At 37.7% G+C, this 19,655-nt stretch overlaps 2 protein-coding genes across 2 annotated transcripts; one reads left to right on the forward strand and one right to left on the reverse strand.

The window, feature by feature from the left end:
* Window positions 1-180: 180 nt before the first annotated feature.
* On the forward strand, window positions 181-12,191 carry nme6 (NME/NM23 nucleoside diphosphate kinase 6). Its single transcript, XM_053488502.1, has 5 exons — window positions 181-431; window positions 4,213-4,315; window positions 5,521-5,560; window positions 8,866-9,026; window positions 10,912-12,191. Exons 1-5 carry the CDS (start codon window positions 339-341, stop codon window positions 11,061-11,063), a joined length of 549 nt encoding a protein of 182 aa, XP_053344477.1. The 5' UTR covers window positions 181-338; the 3' UTR covers window positions 11,064-12,191.
* A 23-nt stretch (window positions 12,192-12,214) lies between these two features.
* On the reverse strand, window positions 12,215-19,454 carry baalcb (BAALC binder of MAP3K1 and KLF4 b). The gene is made up of 4 exons (XM_053488503.1): window positions 19,355-19,454; window positions 17,896-18,360; window positions 14,694-14,887; window positions 12,215-13,020 (listed from the first exon to the last, which is right to left on the reverse strand). The coding sequence occupies exons 2-4, from the start codon at window positions 18,077-18,079 to the stop codon at window positions 12,853-12,855; spliced, it is 546 nt and encodes a 181-aa protein (XP_053344478.1). The 5' UTR covers window positions 18,080-18,360; window positions 19,355-19,454; the 3' UTR covers window positions 12,215-12,852.
* Between the last annotated feature and the right edge of the window lie 201 nt (window positions 19,455-19,655).

The raw sequence follows: 19,655 nt of genomic DNA on the forward strand, positions 1-19,655 counted from the left end.
GTATATACACTCATGCCTGCGTACTGTAACAGTCAGTTATATTATTACATCTAGGTTTTATCCCGCTATTGAGTAGGACAGAATGTGGCTGCTGTATGAGGAGCTGTAGCTCTTTTCCCTTTGATCTGAGGGGAGAAAGCTGATTGGACGCTTCTCCACGTTTACGAAATAACAAAATGGCGGCGCCCATGCCCGCGGTCAGACTCGTGCAGAAGTAGCAAAGGGTCAACGTAAATGTAATAATCGTTATATTATCAAAGTTAGGTACTCGAGGCCTTTAAGACAGGGCGCCTGGATGATGTGAAGTTTCCAGCAGTGGATTAATCTGACAGGTGAACATGAGTTTGTCACGCCTGCGATGCGCGAAGGTGCTGCAGCTCACTCTTGCGATTGTAAAACCGGACGCCGTCGCTCATCCTCTAATGCTGGAGGTGAGAGCAGGATACAAGTAGCAGTGCTGTTGCCGTCTGTGTATCTGTTCTGTATGTCCAGGACACAGGTTTTCAGCCCCTTTCCCCTTACCCTACTAGTACATGCTAATGTGTTAGAGAAGAGAAATACTAAAATGTTTGGGAAGTTACTCCAGGAGTGAGAATCAGTGGTTTAGGTGAAGGATAGAGGAGCATACAGTGTTTACAGGTGCCGCAGTGATCCTGGATGTGTCACTGAGCTTTCACACACCAGAGTCATCTATTATATAGATATATAATTATATAGAATATTTAATATAATATAATATAATATAAGTTTATTGGCAAGGCTTCATGATCAGGATGTGGTGTTGTATTCATCTATCCGCCATCCATCTTCTGTAACCCCTCGGTATCCTGGTCAAAGTTATGGTGGATCCGGAAAAAGTTTCCTTGGAGAACTGGGAGTCAGGTGGAAATAAGTCATGCACAAACCTTGGGGTGTACTGCAGTGGTACTTAAAAGGAGGGTGACGTTAAGAATTACATTATTATTATTATTATTATTATAATACTACAGATTGTTGAGGGATATTTCTACAAATATGGAAGACCTTTGGGTGAAATACAGTAGGGATGGCAATGACCAGGGACCTCCTGATATCACAATACCTTGGTGCCGATTCGATCTGTGTTTCAAGCCTGTAGTACAGTATGTTATAATGTCCCGATTCTGTATGCGAGGAATGCCTGTGACATGCTTACAGTATGACATTAAAGTTAATGACATAAGAGTTTATGACATAAAAAACGCTGCCTACTCCTGGCACAACCCTAAGTTGTGTTGTGCATTTGTTGTTGGAAATGGGTCTCTCGAAAAAGTATTTTATAGTTGAGTATTATTTTAGCTCATATGGAAATAGTTGTCGTGAATGGGGACCAAGTTTAAAAAAGGTGGCAGAACAAATCCTTTCCATAAATGTCCAATTCCCCTGATCTTACACCACCTGATGGTTGCTTGTGGGTAATGTTAAGGAATCCATATGTAGAAACTTTACAAAAGATATCATACATCATATTTCAACATTAGAAAATGGTTTAGACTGAGCTGTGAGCCACAAATGCACCGCTGTCTTCACTTTTTCATCAGAAGTAAGTCTTTGTCCTCATAGCGCTGCTTTTAGGGGACCAAACAGGTGTCTATAAGTCCAGTGGAGCAGGATCATGACTATAGGGAGGATTCTCAAAATGAAGTTTTTACAGTGTTGACAGTGTGGGCAAAAGTGTGCGGATGTGCATCGTCATGCAAGATCACAATGTCTTTGGATAGCAGCCTTCTTTGCGTTTAATATGAAGTTTAGGTTTCAGCTGTTTAATAAGAATCTCACTGTTATGAGCACTGTTAATTGCTGAACATTTTTACTGATAATCATCCTGTTGGACTTGTCTTCGGCCTTTGATACTGTTGATCACAACATTCTTCTTCACAGATTACGTCACACAGTTGGACTCTTTGACTCTGTTTACAACTGGTTCTCATCTTATCTTATTAAAAAAACGGAGCATGTTGCCCTGGGAGAGGCTAAATCCGCTACACACAATGCCACCTGTGGTGTTCCTCAGGGCTCTGTGCTCGGTCCTATTTTGTTTATTTTGTATATGCTTTCCCTAGGCTGTATCATCAGCCGTCACAATATTTTATTTCATTGTTATGCTGATGATACTCAGCTTTACCTTAGGATAAATTCAACCGCCTCATCTACTCTGCCATTATTCACTTTGACCATCTGTTTGGAGGAGATAAAGTCATAGATGAAGCAAAATTTCCTGCAGCTGAACAACTCTAAGACTGAAACTATTTTAGTAGGCACCCCGACCAGTTTAGGACATCTAGCATCACCAGTATCACCTTTTTTGGTCAGGATATCCCATTGTCAACATCTGTTATTAACCTTGGGGTTAAAATAAATTCTCATTTGACATATGAGGCTCATATCAAACATCTGTTTAAGACGTCTTATTTCAACCTCAGGAATATTGCAAAACTGCCTCCAGCACTCACTTTTGCTGATGCAGAAAAGTTAGTCCATGCATTTGTCTCCTCCAGGCTGGACCTCTGCAATGCACTTCTCATTGGGACTACTGGCAGTATATTTAGAACAGTGCTGCTAGGATCCTGATGAGAGGGCGTAAGTACGACCATATTACGCCCATTCTTAAATCTCTTCACTGGCTCTTTGTTTCATTCAGAATTGATTACAAGGTTGCCCTTCTTACCCACCAGTGTATTAATGGGGATGCCCCTCCCTACCTCAAAGAACTTATTACCTCACATATGTCCACATGCAACCACCGCTCTGCATCAGTACATCTTTTGAAACCTCCTAAGACTAAGCTTCATACTATGGGAGATCAGGCTTTTTGCTCAGCTGCCTCCTAGACTGTGGAATGCTCTCCCTGAGTATCTGAGGATGCCACAGACTGTTGATGCTTTTAAATCTGGTTTTAAAACTTATCTCTTTATCAGAGCTTTCGGGTCGAATCAATTTGTAACACTTTAAGATTTGCTTTAAATATAAAGTGCATTATAAATACAATTTATTATTATTATTATTATTATTATTAATGTTCCTTTCCAAAAAACTGTAAGCATAAATTTTCAAGCTGATGGTTGTCCTTTCAACTCTTGCTGGGTGAATAGGGATGTTTCCATTCCATACTCTGCCATTTACTCTCAGACTGGTATAAATTAATGTCTCATCACCAGTAATGGCTTATTTTAGATTTTTTCCCCCTACTCTAAAATATAGGGTGTTGACTAGTCCATTTCCAAATCACTGTGAGATTTATTGAGCGAGGTTTAGTATTACAGTGCGATACTATAATTGCTTTTTTAATCATCACTTCAGTTCCAACCTAATAAAGCCAGTGGGAGCTTTTGTGGTTGGTCGTGTGGGCCATAAATTTGGAACCCTTGGGAACCTTTCATCTAGGTTCAACTTCAAAGAGGGCAGCATGGTGGCACAGTTGGTAACGTTGCAATCTCACAGCTTCAAGGCCCTGGTTCAATATTAATTTGGGTTACTGTCTAGTCTTCCTGTGTCTGTGTGGGGGGTCACAGTGTTAATCTAATGCTGTCAGGGCATTTTCCTTTGTTAAATTGATCTAAGTGTAAATGTGAATATGTGGTGTCTGTGATGGACTGATGTCCTATTTAGGATGTATTTCGGTCCTCTTGCCAGTGTTCCCAGGATAGACTCCGGATCTGCCATGACCCCGACCTGGATAAAGTGGTTACAGAAGATGAATGATAAATGATGCAGCTTCAAAGAGATACAATTATCTTTAGTTCTTTTAACACCCAGGCTGTCAGGCTTTAATCTGAACACATGGATGCAAATGAAAGTGATAGATTTCACTTCAGTCAAACATCTTTGTTTTCTTTGCAGAATTTCACATGCAGCGCTATTTGAAATGTTTGACATTTTGAGTTATTGACTTTCGATTTTGATCATTTTATTTATAAGCATCTGTCTTAATGTTCCTTTTAGATAGACAGGTGGATCTTTTTGCCTTTTTATATACTGTACTTATACTGTACTGTATAGACATACAGACATTTCATTAGTTATATAACCTTCCCATGACATCCCACTGATGTAAAAATACCAGAGCACTAGTAAGGATATGCTTAATATCAGAAGTTAATGACTCTTTAACCCATTAATAGTTATTTAATAGTTAATGAAAGAACACTTCAATATTCTAAATGGATTTAAAAAGGTATAATTTTTCTGTTTAAGGCACTTCATCAGAAAATTCTAGAGAACAACTTTGTCATCATTAGAAGGAAAGATCTTATCTGGAGGACATGTGATTCAGAGAGGTTTTATGCAGAGCATAAAGGTAGGGAAGAATCTTTGTTTTTACTCAGACACATGTGGACTACAGTGCATCCGGAAAGTATTCACAGCGCATCACTTTTTCCACATTTTATGATGTCACAGCCTTATTCTAAAATGGAATAAATTCATTTTTTTCCTTAGAATTCTACACACAACACCTCATAATGACAACAGGAAAAAAGTTTACTTGAGATTTTTGCAAATTTATAAAAAAATTTTTTTTTAGATAATTATAATAATAAGTATTCACAGCCTTTGCCATGAAGCTCAAAACTGAGCTCAGACGCATCCTGTTTGCCCTAATCATCCTTAATATGTTTTTGCAGCTTAATTGAAGTCCACCTCTGGTAAATTCAGTTAAATTTGGGACCAAGAACCCGATGGTCACTCTGTCAGAGCTCCAGAGGTCCTCTGTGGAGAGAAGATAACCTTCCTGAAGGACAACCTATCAGGCCTATACGGAAGCCACTCCTTAGTAAAAGGCAGCCAGCCTGGAGTTTGCCAAAAGGAACTTGAATGACTTTCAGACCATCTCAGACCATGAGAAGCAAAATTTCAGGTCTGATGAAACTCTCTGGCCACTCTGGGGGTTTCGAACTTCTTCCACTTACAGATGATGGATGCCACTGTGCTTATTGGGACCTTTAAATCAGCACAATTTTTTCCTTCCTTCTCCAGATTTGTGACTTGAGACAATCCTGTCTCTGTAAATCTCAAAATAAACTTTTTTCATGTTGTCATTATGGGGTGTTGTGTGTAGAATGGAAAAAAAAAAGAAAATTAAATCCATTTTAGAATAAGACTGTGACATAACAAAATGTGGAAAAAGTGATGCGCTGTGAATACTTTCTGGATGCACTGTATTTGCAATTTGTATTTGAGGCCAAATAAAATTATGTAAATGTTAAAATTGTGTCTGATCTTTTTCCCTAACCAATAATTTTACTTACTAAAAGGGCAATGGAATACTTTCCGTTTCTTTCACAAACAACAAAAATGATGCTGTGTTTTTACCACCTTGAATATGTCATTTATAACCCATCTATGAGTCATGCTGGTGCTGAATCACCAGCCTCAGTAAAGCCTGCTGCTCAGCACTCCATTTAAAAAAAAAACAAGAGTAAAAAAAAAAACTGAGAAAAAGCCCAAGCTACCTGCCTCTTTAATTATAATCCATTTATATTTGTGTGTCCTTTGTGTGTGTAGGACGGTTCTTCTACCAGCGACTAGTTGAATTCATGTCAAGGTATGAGTGAGTTATTATATAATTATCATCTTTTTACCATCATTTTAAATAAAGCAGACTAATGAAAATTCCACCTCGCAAATTAAAAAGTAAAGAAAAAGCAGGCAGCATTAAGGGCTTGTTTTTTTTTAAAGTCTATTTTAATCAAAATTCAGGTGCATATAGGTACATTGCAGTTGGTCTTGATCATTATCAATTTGCACACCGACTATGAAGTTTGCCATCTGGCATGTATGTACAATGTAAGTAATCAGGGCCAAATTCTACAACCCTCATTCCATGCATAAAAGCATTTTAAAGTTCAGCTGAGACTCATATGAAGCTGCAGTCCCACTGAGCTAAATTTAGTTAAATTAGAAAAATTTTAAAATTACAGTGTATTTAGTACAAATTCTACACGTTTTTCTTTCCTTGGAACTAGCCATACTGGTTAGTCACAGGGCTGCTCCCTGGGAAATAAAAGAGGGTTGTGGAATTTGGCCCTGATTACTAGTGATGTAACTGTGACACAGAAGCTCCGACGCTTGTGTCGAGCAGAAGGGGGCGTGTCCGAATGAAGTTTTGCTTCGAATCACGTTTGCCGGAATCACGTGACCGACTCGTTCGGCGCTTAAGTGAAGGCTCGTGCACTTCTGTTAATTTCCAAAGATTCAATCTTAAATATGTGCATTAACATATTCTTGAACAGTGCAGCTACTTGTACATATAAATTGTGCTGCTTGTAATGTAATGTTAAAGTCTAATTGCTACACAACATTTGTCCACTAGATGGCAGTACAATGAGTCCTTGAATGAAGCTACATGAAATGCCTTTTAGTGAAATTATTGGCTGGGAAGCCTCCACATTTAAATAAGGCTTTATCTGGCCACCACTACTGATTACTCACAATCTAGTTATATTCAAGGTGACAAACTTCACAGTTGGTGCACAGAGCAGGAAAATGTATAACAACAAAGACATATTGGAAGCATATTGACTTTTAATTTAAGAGAGACTTGAAAAAATCCAAACTATCCCTTCAAAGACTAAACTTTTAAGTCTGTTTGCTTAATTAAAAAAAAAAAAAAAAATAAGGCTGTAAATTAATTATTGTTTAGGTGTTTGCTTTGTAACCTATTTTTGTTGAAATACAAGTAGATCTCACCTTATGGCAGGCATTGATTATGTTTTTGACTGTAAGTGCATTAGTGTAAATTTTTATGCCAAAGGTACTTATCACTTTTAATGAATTACTTTTCTGGAAGAATTCTAAACGTTCTACATCTGGATCCCATAGATAAAGTTGGTTTTATATGATCTTAATTGGGTGTGAATGCAAGAAAGCAACATAGGCAGCTTTGAACAATCCATATCCATGTGTTATTTATACTGTGACAGACTATATCAATCTTAAAGCCTCAGTATGGTGAGCTAGAGGGAAAAATAACTTTTAGGTGTCGTGCTCCACATATGCTCCATGAAAGTAATAAAAAGCAAGCGTAAGACTGTTTTTGCTGGTTTTGTGTATAAATGTTCCTGAAGATTAGAAAGTCTTCAGCATGGAGAAATGTCAATATTATAGCTAACATAAGATAACGGTGACATACTATATAGATATGAATTGTCTAATACACAGACATTAGTTAATAAATAGAGATAAATTGTGTTTAAATAAAGTGAACCGCTATTTTTTCTAAGAGTCTATGCCTTATTGAGCCGTAAATGCTGATAAGTGAACATCAAGGTTTTTTGCAGAGAATGTCATTGAATCTTTCATTTACAAAAGCCTCTTCACTGAAATGGGATCTTATAGTACAGTTTTCCTGAAAAATGTACAGTCAGGTTAATTAAGCTTCAGAGCTAGGTGAATGTTGTAGGGTATACAGGTAGTAGTGCCTGATTCTTAGAGAATGCCTTAGCCTAAGACGGTGATGTATACGCTCAGTTGTTACCATGGCAACCAGTCATTAGGCAGATTTACAGCCTGTGAAAACAAAGATGAATGAGCACGCTACTTGAACTAACAGTTTGCCGGCTCTGTGTTTTGGATTTCCACAAAAGAAGCAGCTCATTATTTTAATATTCCTGCTGCTTATATCTGGCATGTGGACAAACAATATTGGTTATGCATTGTGCATGAGCTTACATCTTTTTTTAATCTTTTAGAGACAAATACTTAAAAAAACACAGGGCGATATGTTTATGCTCATGGACATCTGCATGGTTAAAATACACTGGAAAATATTCTGCTAAAGAAGAGCTTTAATGGTTGTCTTCTCAAAGTGCTTCTTTTATAAAGGATCTGCTGTTCTTGATTTGAACCATGAGCAACAGTTATGTGCACCACTGTTTATATTCCATTTACAGCTTAATATCGACCCTTAAAAAACATTCTAGTCCTTTATAGATAACATTGATGTCATATCTGTATCTTATTTTACACAAAATGGATGTGACATAGAAGGCTCTTACAGATATAACGAGCAACACTGTGGTGTCATGTGACCTGATGATAACAGCATGTTCTAAGGTGTTTTATTGCTGTCATACCACAGCAGTTTGACAACAATTAACTTTTTTAATTATTTTTTTGTCCTTATTTTCTTCTCAATTTACTCATCTCCCAAACCCAACCAACTCTCGTTTATTATCCGACATTTAAGGGCAAAAACTCACGTGCATGTTTTATTTATTGCTCTTTATATTAATAATGCATCATGCTTTTTAACCATTTTTAATTACCTTCTATGTGTGTGTGGTACATCCATGGAAGTGGTGATTGGTATTCCTTGCTTCATGGAAGAAAGAAAAGGTTGTTCCCTTACCAGCCTCTCTTTTCTCTCTCTGTAATAATCATGACAATGTCACAGCCCTCCTAGAGAACAAAATTGGCTGTCCTTTGATTGGGAAGGGTGGCATACTCTTTCTCCCCTTTAGTCAAAAGAAAAATAGTGAGCTCATGTGTGTGGAAGAGGGCAGACAGGACTTTCTTTTAAGAGTGCATGCGGCACTAGGGGCAGCTCAAAACGATGTAGTTGACTGGCATCACGTCTCTTGGAGGAAATACAATAATAGTATATTAGAACGAGTGTATTAATATAAACCTGTGATTGAAATTACAGCGGCCACTAGTGTCAGAACTGCTGTTAAACTTTTTGATCTCTAACAAGGTGTTGATTAGGTTTGAGAATTTTGTGTTGAAGTATTAACTGAAATAAATATATTGTAGAGTTTATACAATTCCAGTACAATGTAAAACATTTTTTTATCAGTCGCACAACTTGAATGTCCCTAGCAGTTATTTTGTTCATTATTCCTACTACAGTGGTCCAATGAGAGCTTACATCTTAGCAGGAGAGGATGCTGTTACTCACTGGCGGGAGTTGATGGGTCCTACTAAAGTGTATCGAGCACAGTACACGTCACCGAGGACCATTCGAGCGCAGTATGGTCTTACTGACACAAGAAACACAACACATGGCTCAGGTACTTATTAGCATGATCATGCAGAATGTAATGTGTGAATCCTGAAATAAATCCAATAGTCAGAATTAAATTTTAACACTTAGCAAGAGAGTTTGTTAATATTCAGATAGCGAATAAGTGCCAGCTTGGGAAATCTATAGTGAATCGAGATACTGTGTGTGTTGAGAATCTCATCATTACACATTTTATCGCATCTTTTCATTTGCATGTTTTAACACGAGTGAAGAGGAAGCAGACAGATTGACAGAAACACCAGGCTGTGTATTTACAGTCTTCTTGACAGCTGAAGTGTGACGTTTTAAAGCAATAAAATCATAATAAGTGAATGTTGCTAAACAGATTCTTAAAAAAACCAAATACAGTATATACATGTCCTTTAAGTCTTCATATAATTAATACATTATGGATAGATTTTAATACATAATAAGACAGAAAATAATTAACTCCTCGATGATCACTATTATGATTATTTTGCTCTTTTGCATTAGAAAATCTAACATCGTCAATAAACAACCACCTTTAAAAAAAAAGGAAAAAAAGATTGTGAAAAAAAAACTGTTTTTGCAAGATAATTTAATGCTTCCACGATTGCAAGTGTGATCTACAAAGCAAATTGACTTACAGTGTCATTTATGTCACATACGTCATAATAACACACGCTAGCAGGATGTAAGCTGTTGATGTAATGGAGCCAGCTGGGATGAAGCTCAGCCCCCTACAACGTGTGAACAGATGTGAGTGGTATAAACACAGAAAGTACCATATTTCTGTTGAATGTTAATATACAGTATACTCCCATTCTCCTTGCTAGGAACAGCTGTATCATGCAGCTACAGGTCAAGCGCTTATGTTAATGTTCACATCAAACAGCAGAAGGGGGGGTGGGGGGGGGGTCTTTGTGATCTCTAGGACTTTGATCCTGGAATGAATATTGCTACCAGAAGTGCTTGGTCTGAGAATTTCAGACACTGATAATGTTTTGGGATTTTCATACACAACAGTCTCTGGAGTTTAAACAGAGTGGTGTGGAGAACCAAAAAACATCAAAGTGTTGTGGGTGAAGACACCTTGTTGATAAAAGAGTTCAGAGGAAAATGGCAACATTGGGTTGGGCTGGATGTGTTGTGCATGCTAAGATTCTTTCACCTCACCATGGTTGTGAAGAGTGCAAGAGTTTGTGTTCCTGTCAGCTCATGCCAGTCTGGTCATTTTCCTCCATCTCATCAACAAGGTCCCTGAAGAACCTCTGCAAACTCGATGCTCTTTAGATATTGCACCATTTTGTAAACTCAACAGACTGCTATATGTGAAAATCTTAGCAGTTTCTCAAACTAGCCCTTCTGACATCAACAGTGCCATTTTTGAATCACAGAGATCACATTTTCCCCCATTCTAATGTTTGATGTGAACATTTCCTGAATGATGGCTGACATGACGACAATTTTCGTATTATTATTCATCATGAGTAATTGCTGTCAGCAGATGTGAACCGATATAAGAGTTAGATGACAATATAAAGCCTCCTATACAGATGACTTGTCAGACCAGGCAAGGTGTGGGAGTAATCTGTTCTCCTGCTGTTCCCAACCAAGTACAAATCCATTTCTTTACACAATTATTTTTTCCCTCTGTGTAAAGACCATTTTCTTACAATTGTGCACATCTAACAGACTGATAAAGCTGTATACACAGTCAGCATGCATGCATTTGTAAACAAACTGTGTTACGTTAATGGAATTGGATTATATATAAGTGGATGTTTACCGACGGATATGAAATTTACCGATGGTGTGTGTTGCTTGTGAATACTGCTGTCAGCATCAGTTCTTCTGCTTGTCTCCGTTCTAGTACTTAAGCTAATTAAATTTCTTGTGTGCTCTCACAGATTCGTCAGAGTCAGCCGAAAGAGAGATTGCTTTCTTCTTTCCCGAGTTCAGTGTTCAGGACTGGTTAGAAGTGGAGGAGCCATGTTTTCGGGCAGGGCGTGTCGAATATGACCAGCAGAGACAAATCCATACTGCACTAAAACACATCTAACCATTCTACTGCCAAAAGACAGAACCAGAAATGGCTCTAATGTACTATATATAAAGAACTGAAAGCACTGCTTATTCTGAATATTGTGCCATTTTCTTATATTTTACCATCAGGTTGCTGACAGGTTTCTGTGCTACTTTTTCTGACTCATGTTTTATAGAATATTTATTATTTTCAAACATTTTGTGCCATTAATCCTTGTAAATAATTGTGCATCAAGTGCACTTTGTGATGGTCCTTTTAATACTAAAGACATTCTAGTGCCTGTCAGAGCACTTTAAAAAAATCACGTCATGTTAACTTAAAAAATTCTGTTCATGTATTAAACACAGCTTTGGATTTTAAAACGTACCTTTGATAATTTCTTTCATATCAAAAAGTTGGCTCATGATTAAATAAACCAGCTTTAACCTATGAATTAGCAGAGAGGAGAGGAGGTGTTTTAGCACATCATTTTGTTATCATAATGTTATAGCTTAGCCTGTTCCAACACTATTTCAAACCAACAGCAATTCATTCATTTTTTCAATCATCTTCAGTAATTTTCTTCTGGTCAAAGACATAATAGATTGAGAGCTAGTCTTTATACACATGGCCAAAAGGTGGGTCCATCACAGTGAGGCACCCTTCACACATCCGTTGATACATTGGGGCAATTTACTGTAGCATAGCCAATCCTGAATGTTTTTGGATGCTGTAAGAAAGAACCCAAGAGAATGCAAAGGACATCCATGGAAACAGAGGGAAAACATTTGAAACTGCACAGGCAGTGACTCGATTTCAGGATTAAACCATCAAGCTTTGAGGCTGCAGCGATACCCACTGCTCCACTCTGCAGCCTAGTTATTATATTAAATTGCTAAATACTACCCAATAAACTGCCATTTGTCTCAATGGCAAAAGTCAATTAGTAATTTAACCTTTAAAAGGCACTCTTGATTAACCGGATAATTACATACAATTTGTGTGCTACCCACATAAAACAGAAGTAACCTGATGTTTTTGTTTATACTTTCACATACAATCAGTCCAGTCCAAGTGAGCCCAGGATGAAATTTCTCGCACATTTACATTTATAGACAACTTGAAGCACAGTACGGTGAAGACACTTGTAGCCACAGTAAAAAATTGTGAATGGTGCAAATGTTTTAAAGAAGGCCGTACAGTTGTTCCTGTAAACATTCAGCAAGTATAATTCCTGATTCTTGAAAATCGACAAATAACTTGTCGCTAACTCGTGCAAGAAACGCATCTGTCTGTGGGAAATGTACCCAATCATTCACCAACACTACTTGCACATAACAGGAACTCCTGTGAGGCTGATGATGGCTCTGGCGTATCAAGAAAATGCTGGGATAAGCGCATAAGTGTAGCAGTGGATTATAGAAAAAATAAAGGTAGTTTTACGCTCTTTATAACTGTTCTGTTATTCTGCGCAATCCTGTTTGACTTGAACAGTCCATGTTAATAGCTTTAGAGGCTTTTTGGTGCTTTGATTGTCACGAATCTACCCTTTTTTTTTTTTTTTTGCAGGATACAACTCCATTGCACCTATTACAATGAAGACATGGCAGTGGAGAATGATAAAAATAGTGAGCATCTTGTATCACACAAAACTACATAATCCTAAAAAGCTTTTTTTTTTTTTTTTTAACAGACCTGTTCTTCTGCCAGAAATCAGACCTCTCTTTTGGTTTCATGTTGTCTTCTGTTCATCCCAGTTTTTAAAAGACTGATGTTTGACATACTGTAAATCTTTTCATGTCAGTCTCTAAGTTGAGTTCTTGTATCACTTCAGAACAGATTCTGCTTCTGGTTCCTTCAAACAATCCCGAGGTTTCATGACCTCAAAAGTAGTGTGAGTTTTTTCTTTGATCTTCCCACTCTTGTCCACTTGACGAATACTCTGAGTTACTGTGATGGTCACCTGCTTAGTGGACATCCTGTTGTCCTGCCACTTGGTTTACCAGGATGCAAAAAGACAAACAATGGAAGTTGATTACTGATTGTGAAATTAATATATACACTTTTGAGATTTAGCAATTTGCACATCTGCTCATCATATTCATTTGTACTTATGCACAGTGACATAAGTTATGTTGGACATAGAATAACACAAGGTAGAATAGATGTCTTCAGGGAATACCCTAATTATATTATATTAATTTACATACCCTACTGTTCAAAGGTTTGGGGTCACTTACAAAGTTTTTTGTTTTTGTTTTTATTTAATGATTTATTTTCTACAATCTACAACAATACTGGGGATTTTAAAACTATAAAATAACACATATGAAATAAGGTAATTACGTAACAACAACAAAAACAACAGTTAGTTGTTATTTTATGACACGGAGGTCAGCCTTTCTGTAATAGTTCTTGCAAGAACAGTATTGTCAAGTTCATTTGCAAAATTCGTCAAGCACCATAATTAGAAACTAATTAGAGGCGTTATGAAGTCTTTACAGAGCATAAGTAGCAGACACATCTCATTATTAACTGTTCAAAGGAGATTAATGAATTTTTGGACGCCTTCAGCATTCCTTTACAAATTATATACCATGAAACTGAGACCCTAGAAATAGAAAGAAATAAAAATCAGGAACGATCATGGAGTTAGAAAGTGACCCCAAACTTTTGAACATTAGTGTATATTGTAACACCATGGCTGGAATAGTCATCTGCAGTCTTTTTTTTTGCAAGAACAGTATTGTTAACTGGCGGCACGGTGGTGTAGTGGTTAGCACTGTCATCTGTGTGCATGGAGTTTGCATGTTCTCCCCGTGCTTGGTGGGTTTCCTCCGGGTACTCCGGTTTCCTCCCACAGTCCAAAGATATGCAGGTTAGGCTAATTGGTGTTCCCAAAATTGCCTGTAGTGTGTGAATGGGTGTGTGAGTGTGTGTGTGTGTGTGTGTGTGTGTGTGTGTGTATGCGCCCTGCGATGTATTGGCACCAGTTCAGGGTGTACCCTGCCTCGTGCCCTAAGCCTCCTGGGATAGGCTCCAGGTCCCCGCGACCCTGAATACAGGATAAAGCGGTATAGAAGATAAGTGAGTGAGTGAGTATTGTTAATTGGATTTGCAAATCCCATCAAGCACAATGATGAATCTGGCTCTCATGAAGACCATCCAAGGAAAGCAAGACCAAAACTTACCTCTCCAGCAGAGGAGAAGTTCATTTGAAGTTACCAGCCTCGAAATCACCAATTAACATCACCTCAGATTAGAGGTGCTATGAAATCTTAACAAAGCATAAGCCGCAGACACATCTCAATATTAACGGTACAAAGGAGATTATTGCACATTTTGGACGCTTTCTGCATTGTTTTATGCAGATGTAAAAAGAAATAAAAACTAGAAAAAAAACATGAAATTAAAAGGAATTAAACTTTTGACTGGGATTGTATATCTAACACAATCTCAATGTTTTTACTTAAAATTTACTTGATCTTTCATCCTGAACCAGTAAGTTGAATCACGTTTTCTCTTTAATTAGAATTACATTAGAGCAAATTGTATATTGCAGATTAACAAAATTCAATGGAACATTGTATTATTTAAATTCTAAAGCTAAACGATCATAAGTTTGGTTTCTAAGCCATCTCTGTCGATTGAAAAGTTCAGACTTACAATCTCTTCAGTGCGAACAACGCTTCTCTTCTGCAGTGTGGTGCCTGGCGATGAGGGCAGCCCTTCCTGTTCTTGGGAGACCAATATAGCATGAGGACTGCCACTTTTCACATCATTAAGACTAACTTCAGACATGGCAGAACACACCTTCAGGTATGCCTGAGCAGGAGCTGGTAGGCCATCATCGAAAATATCTGCCAGTGCAAATAGAGAGGAAGCAAAAATAGTAGTGAAGTCTTCCTTTTGGCAATCAAGCATCTATCCAAAAATGTTAGGTAGGTCAAGTTTCAACCATTATATACATAGAATAAATAAATTCAATTCAGTAATTTAATTCAAAAAGTGAAACTCATATAGATTCATTACACACAGACTGGTACATTTTAAGTGTTTATTTCTTTTAATAATTGTGACTTACAGCTAATGAAAATCCAAAATTCAGTATCTCTGAAAATTAGAATATTGTAAAATATTTTAATATTGGAGACTCATGTGTTGCACTGTAAGCAGCTAACTTGACAATTGTACAGAAGATGATCCTTGACACCCTGCACATGGAGGGTAAGACACAAAAAGTTATTGCTAAAGAAGCTGGCTCTTCACAGAGCGCTGTATCCAAGCACATTAATGGAAAGTCTAATGGAAGGGAAAATGTCTGCATGAAGAAGATGCACAACAGGGATAACTGCAGCCTTGAGATAATTGTGAAACAATCAAGAGCCACCACACACAGATGTATCCAGGACACGGACTACAACTTTCGCATTCCTTGTGTCAAGCTATTCTTGAATCAGAGACAACATCAGAGGCGTCTTACCGGACTAGACCAAAAAGGACTAAACCGTTGCGCAGTGGATCAACATCAGTGCACTAATGTAATTTTGTATTTCATTTGGAAATCAAGGTCCCAAAGTCCGGGTGAAGAGAGGAGAGGCACAGAATTTGCTTGAGGTCTAGTATAAAGTTTGCACAGTCAGTGGTAGTTTTAGGAGCCATGTCATCTGCTGGTGTTTGTCCTCTGTGTTTTATCAGGTCCAAGGTCAATGTAGCCGTCTACCGGGTTTTGGGGCACTTAATGCTATTCATGCTGCTGAGCAGCTTTATGGAGATGCTTATTTAATTTTGCATCAGGACTGCACCGGCCCACACTGCCAAAAGTACTAATACCTGGTATAAGGACCATGGTATCCCTGTGCTTATTTGGCCAGAAAACTCTCCTGACCTAAACCACAGAAAATCTATAGGGTGAAGAGAAAGATGAGAGACCACAGACCTGACAATGCAGAAGAGCTGAAGGCCGCTATCAGAGCATCCTGGGCTTCTATAACACCTCAGCAGTGCCACAGACTGATCGCCTCCATGCCACGCCTCCCTGCTGCAGTAATTCATGCAAAGGCAGCCCTGACCAAGTATTAAGTGCTATATATGTTTTAAAAAGTTTTTATTTAGATAATATTGTAATTTTGTGAAATACTGAATTTTGGGTTTTCATTAGCTGTAAGCCAAAATCATATGGAAAATTATGAATATTTAAACTGATTGTTAGGATTTTTATTTATATATTTTTACTCAACTGATATATCAGTTGAGTATATATATATATATAAATATATATATATATTTTTTTTTATGAAAAAAATGCGTATGGGTAGCTCATACACAATTGTCCTTGTCACCATTGAAATCTTTTATCTTTAACACTGTTCACAAAATTTTTAAAAGATCTTATTGTGTAGAGCAAAGCCCATCCCCTTCTAGTAAGCCGCAGAACTGTCTCCATGACAACTGAAGCTGAATGTACTGGTGTTTTGACAGTATTTTCCTAAAGGGCAATACACTGGATCAGTGCAGCTGATTAAAAAAAAAAAACGTATATATATATTTGCAAGCCTGATCGTCACCCGGGCGCACCAGAAAGACAGTGGGCAAAGAGTGCCTGTGCACTTAAGGGAGAATGCCTAAAGGAACAGCCCTTCACAATGTTAGATCCTCAATGTCTTGAGACTATGTTGGACCCTGGTCGGTCAAAATTATATAAATCCCCTAAGAGAAGTATATCACATTTCAATGGGTTTGTTTTTCATCCAGCGCAAAATAACTGACTTTCTGTTTAGCAAATCCAACAACAACTGGATGAACTTTGATCAGCTTAATGAGATCTAAATATTTGCTGGGTCTCATGCATATAAGTGGATATGAGTTATGCAGGTAGATTCTATCAGAGTTCCAGGGGGCGCTGTGAAGACCCTGTGCCATGCCCGAGGCCCAGCCACACTGGTCTTTTTCAAAACCAGGTCCACTCTCTATGTGACATAGGTCAGCACATTAGGCCATTCCAGTCAAAAGATGAAAGAGTATTTGTTTTTTTCTATAATGTTCTTCTTCAAAATCTTGCCATAGCAACACAATTCAAATTATCAAAAAATCCCTCAGAATTTCAAATCAGCCATGTCTTTCCATTATTTTGACTGATTTTGAACCAAATCTGGTAAAAGTAAGGCACAAAATATTAGAGTGAGACACTTCCTGCTGCCAGTTGACTTAGAGTCATTGTTTTTATATCATGTGATCAGCTTTCTACTCTTAACATAATTCTAAGGTTCCATGTACATAACTTAATGTACACAGAAATTATTAGCCACTTCCTGTTTCTTTTTAAGTGCCATAATTTTAAAGCATCACCATGGCTAAACCGTTTAAGATATTAAATTAAATTTTGCATTGTGAATGTGTAGAGATCATGTTGGCCTGGGTTGGTGTTAATTTATTAATTCCCTAGGAGCAGTATTTCAAATTCCATTGGGTGCATTTTGCAAACAACTTAAAATAACTGACTTCCTGTGAATTAGACCTAATGACATGCAGAGGGAAACTTGTTCAGCTCGATGAGATCTAAATGTATACTGGATTTTGTAAGGATATGTGCAGGTGTGTATAAGCTATGAGGCAAGATTTTTTAGGGGGGGCTGTGACGTGCGTGTTCTACTCCCAGGGCCACGCCACACTGACATCCTAACGGCTGCAGATTCCAACCTGTATGCAAATTTTGATAAGTTTTTTAATATTTTAAGGCCCCCTAAAGTGCCCAGATGATTGAAAAAAATAAGTAAACAAATTAATAACAATCCTTGGAAGAACAAGAGGGCCCTTCGCACTACACGGGTCCTAACAAGCTACATAATTATTTGTCATGGTTCCTCACCAGAATTGGTGGTTTTATCTGATGCAAACGCAACCTCGGAAGAGGTCTCTGAGGGGATGTTGTGGATTGAAGACAGTGGGATGTCTGTATCTGTGCTGGTCAGCCAAGTAGATTCTGTCTCTTTGGTCCAGCTTTCCAGGTAGCGTGGTTCCAAGGCATCTGTCCTAGAGCCTCCACAACCCATGTTGTTTTTTCCAGGAATCAGGGATGCACCAGAAGAAATAACTAGTGGTACTCAACAGCTGTTCATTATTTAATTTAATATGAAGTTGATTCTTTAAAGAAAAATTACAGGCAGCAGTCTCTTTTAATGGATATATGCATTCAGTTTGTAAGATCTTAGGAGACAATGTTGTGTGGGTGTGAAGTCTCCAGTGTTCTTGATTTGTTGCATTATGTTGCATTTGTTGATTTCTCCATTGATCTAATGGCACTTCAATTTACACACTGACCAACGTGCTGTTTCTGTGGGAGACACAAAACCGTGTTTAGATGTTCTTATGTGGTGATTTGAAGTAGCTGAATATTAAAAAAATAATATATTTGTATGTTATTTAATAAAAAAAAATCAAGTTCTATCTCGGAAACGTCTGCATCCAAACTTCTAAGACTAACCATGAAATAACTGATAATGTTTAATAGACTAAGACTAGTCTATTAGCAAACAAGCACTAGAGCATCTGAATGAGATAAGATAGGATAAGATAAGATGAGCACTGCAATATTAAAGATTTTAAATAAATTGCAAATAGAAAAATTTATAAGTATTAACTTTTTGTCTTAAAAGTACATATATAATTAATTATGCTAAATTATTGTGGCTCTGTTGTGGTTTAAAGGCTCTACATATTCCAGTGTTCCTGAATACCAAGGTGAGGTTTCACTTACTTACAGACATTTCAATAAACCATTATCACATAAGGTAATTGCATTGCAATTAGTTTTTAAGAGTCTGGTTACTCATTATATTCATAATGTTGGTACTGATGCAGCTTGTATTTATTGTGATTTTAATGTAATTCTTATATCATTTGTATGATCCCACTAGCTCAGTATGTGCTTTGTTTCAATGACTGAAGTAAACAATCAGTATACTGTCATCTGTGGCTGACATTTAAATACCCTGTAAATTGTATTCACAAACCATTTCAAATATACAAAGAAAATATATACAAAATAACTAGGTAATGCTCTCCATACTTTTTTTATGAGCTGGGAATAACATAAGCAGCATGTCAGAAGGTTGGGAAATTTACTCGAGTGAGCTTTATCTATCTACAGATTGATATTTACTGTTAAACACACAGCTCAGTGCGCATGCTCACACCGCAAGTCACGCACGTTCGGCTTCATAACAAAGCCCTACTGTAATTTACAACGACTGAGGTAATAATTATCTGACAGCAAGTCATATTTCATTGCAAAAATCGACAGCTCAGGGAACGTAGCGTTTACTTACCCTACATTGGGGGAAAAAACGATCACTCACGTAGTATGACGTTTTATGCTACATTCTTGCCAGATGTGCATTACAGCGGTGCTATTTTCCCCCAACAGTAAATGTGCCGCCGCCCCCTCTTCAGCCAGCGCGCGCTTGTGTGCGTGCGTGTGCGCTTGTGTGTGCCCGCGCGCGCGCGCGTGTGTTTGTCTCGAGGCTGTGCGTGCGTGCTGTGCTGAACATCCAAAGAAGCGCGTGTGTGATCTTTTCAAAACGTATAAACGTATTATTTGGCACAGCTACTGTGTGATGACAAACAACG

This window comes from Clarias gariepinus, chromosome 27 (genome assembly GCF_024256425.1).
Source record: "Clarias gariepinus isolate MV-2021 ecotype Netherlands chromosome 27, CGAR_prim_01v2, whole genome shotgun sequence".
NCBI lineage: Eukaryota > Metazoa > Chordata > Actinopteri > Siluriformes > Clariidae > Clarias > Clarias gariepinus.

Excerpts from the sequence above, each read along its gene's own strand:
- nme6 (XM_053488502.1), top strand. The coding sequence starts at position 339 with ATGAGTTTGTCACGCCTGCGATGCGCGAAGGTGCTGCAGCTCACTCTT. Across the intron at positions 4,316-5,520 it reads GTTTTATGCAGAGCATAAAG|GACGGTTCTTCTACCAGCGA; the intron begins GTAGGGAAGAAT and ends TTGTGTGTGTAG. Across the intron at positions 5,561-8,865 it reads CTAGTTGAATTCATGTCAAG|TGGTCCAATGAGAGCTTACA; the intron begins GTATGAGTGAGT and ends TTCCTACTACAG.
- baalcb (XM_053488503.1), bottom strand. The coding sequence starts at position 18,079 with ATGGGTTGTGGAGGCTCTAGGACAGATGCCTTGGAACCACGCTACCTG. Across the intron at positions 14,888-17,895 it reads AGATAAAACCACCAATTCTG|ATATTTTCGATGATGGCCTA; the intron begins GTGAGGAACCAT and ends TTGCACTGGCAG. Across the intron at positions 13,021-14,693 it reads TTGTTCGCACTGAAGAGATT|TGGCAGGACAACAGGATGTC; the intron begins GTAAGTCTGAAC and ends TGGTAAACCAAG.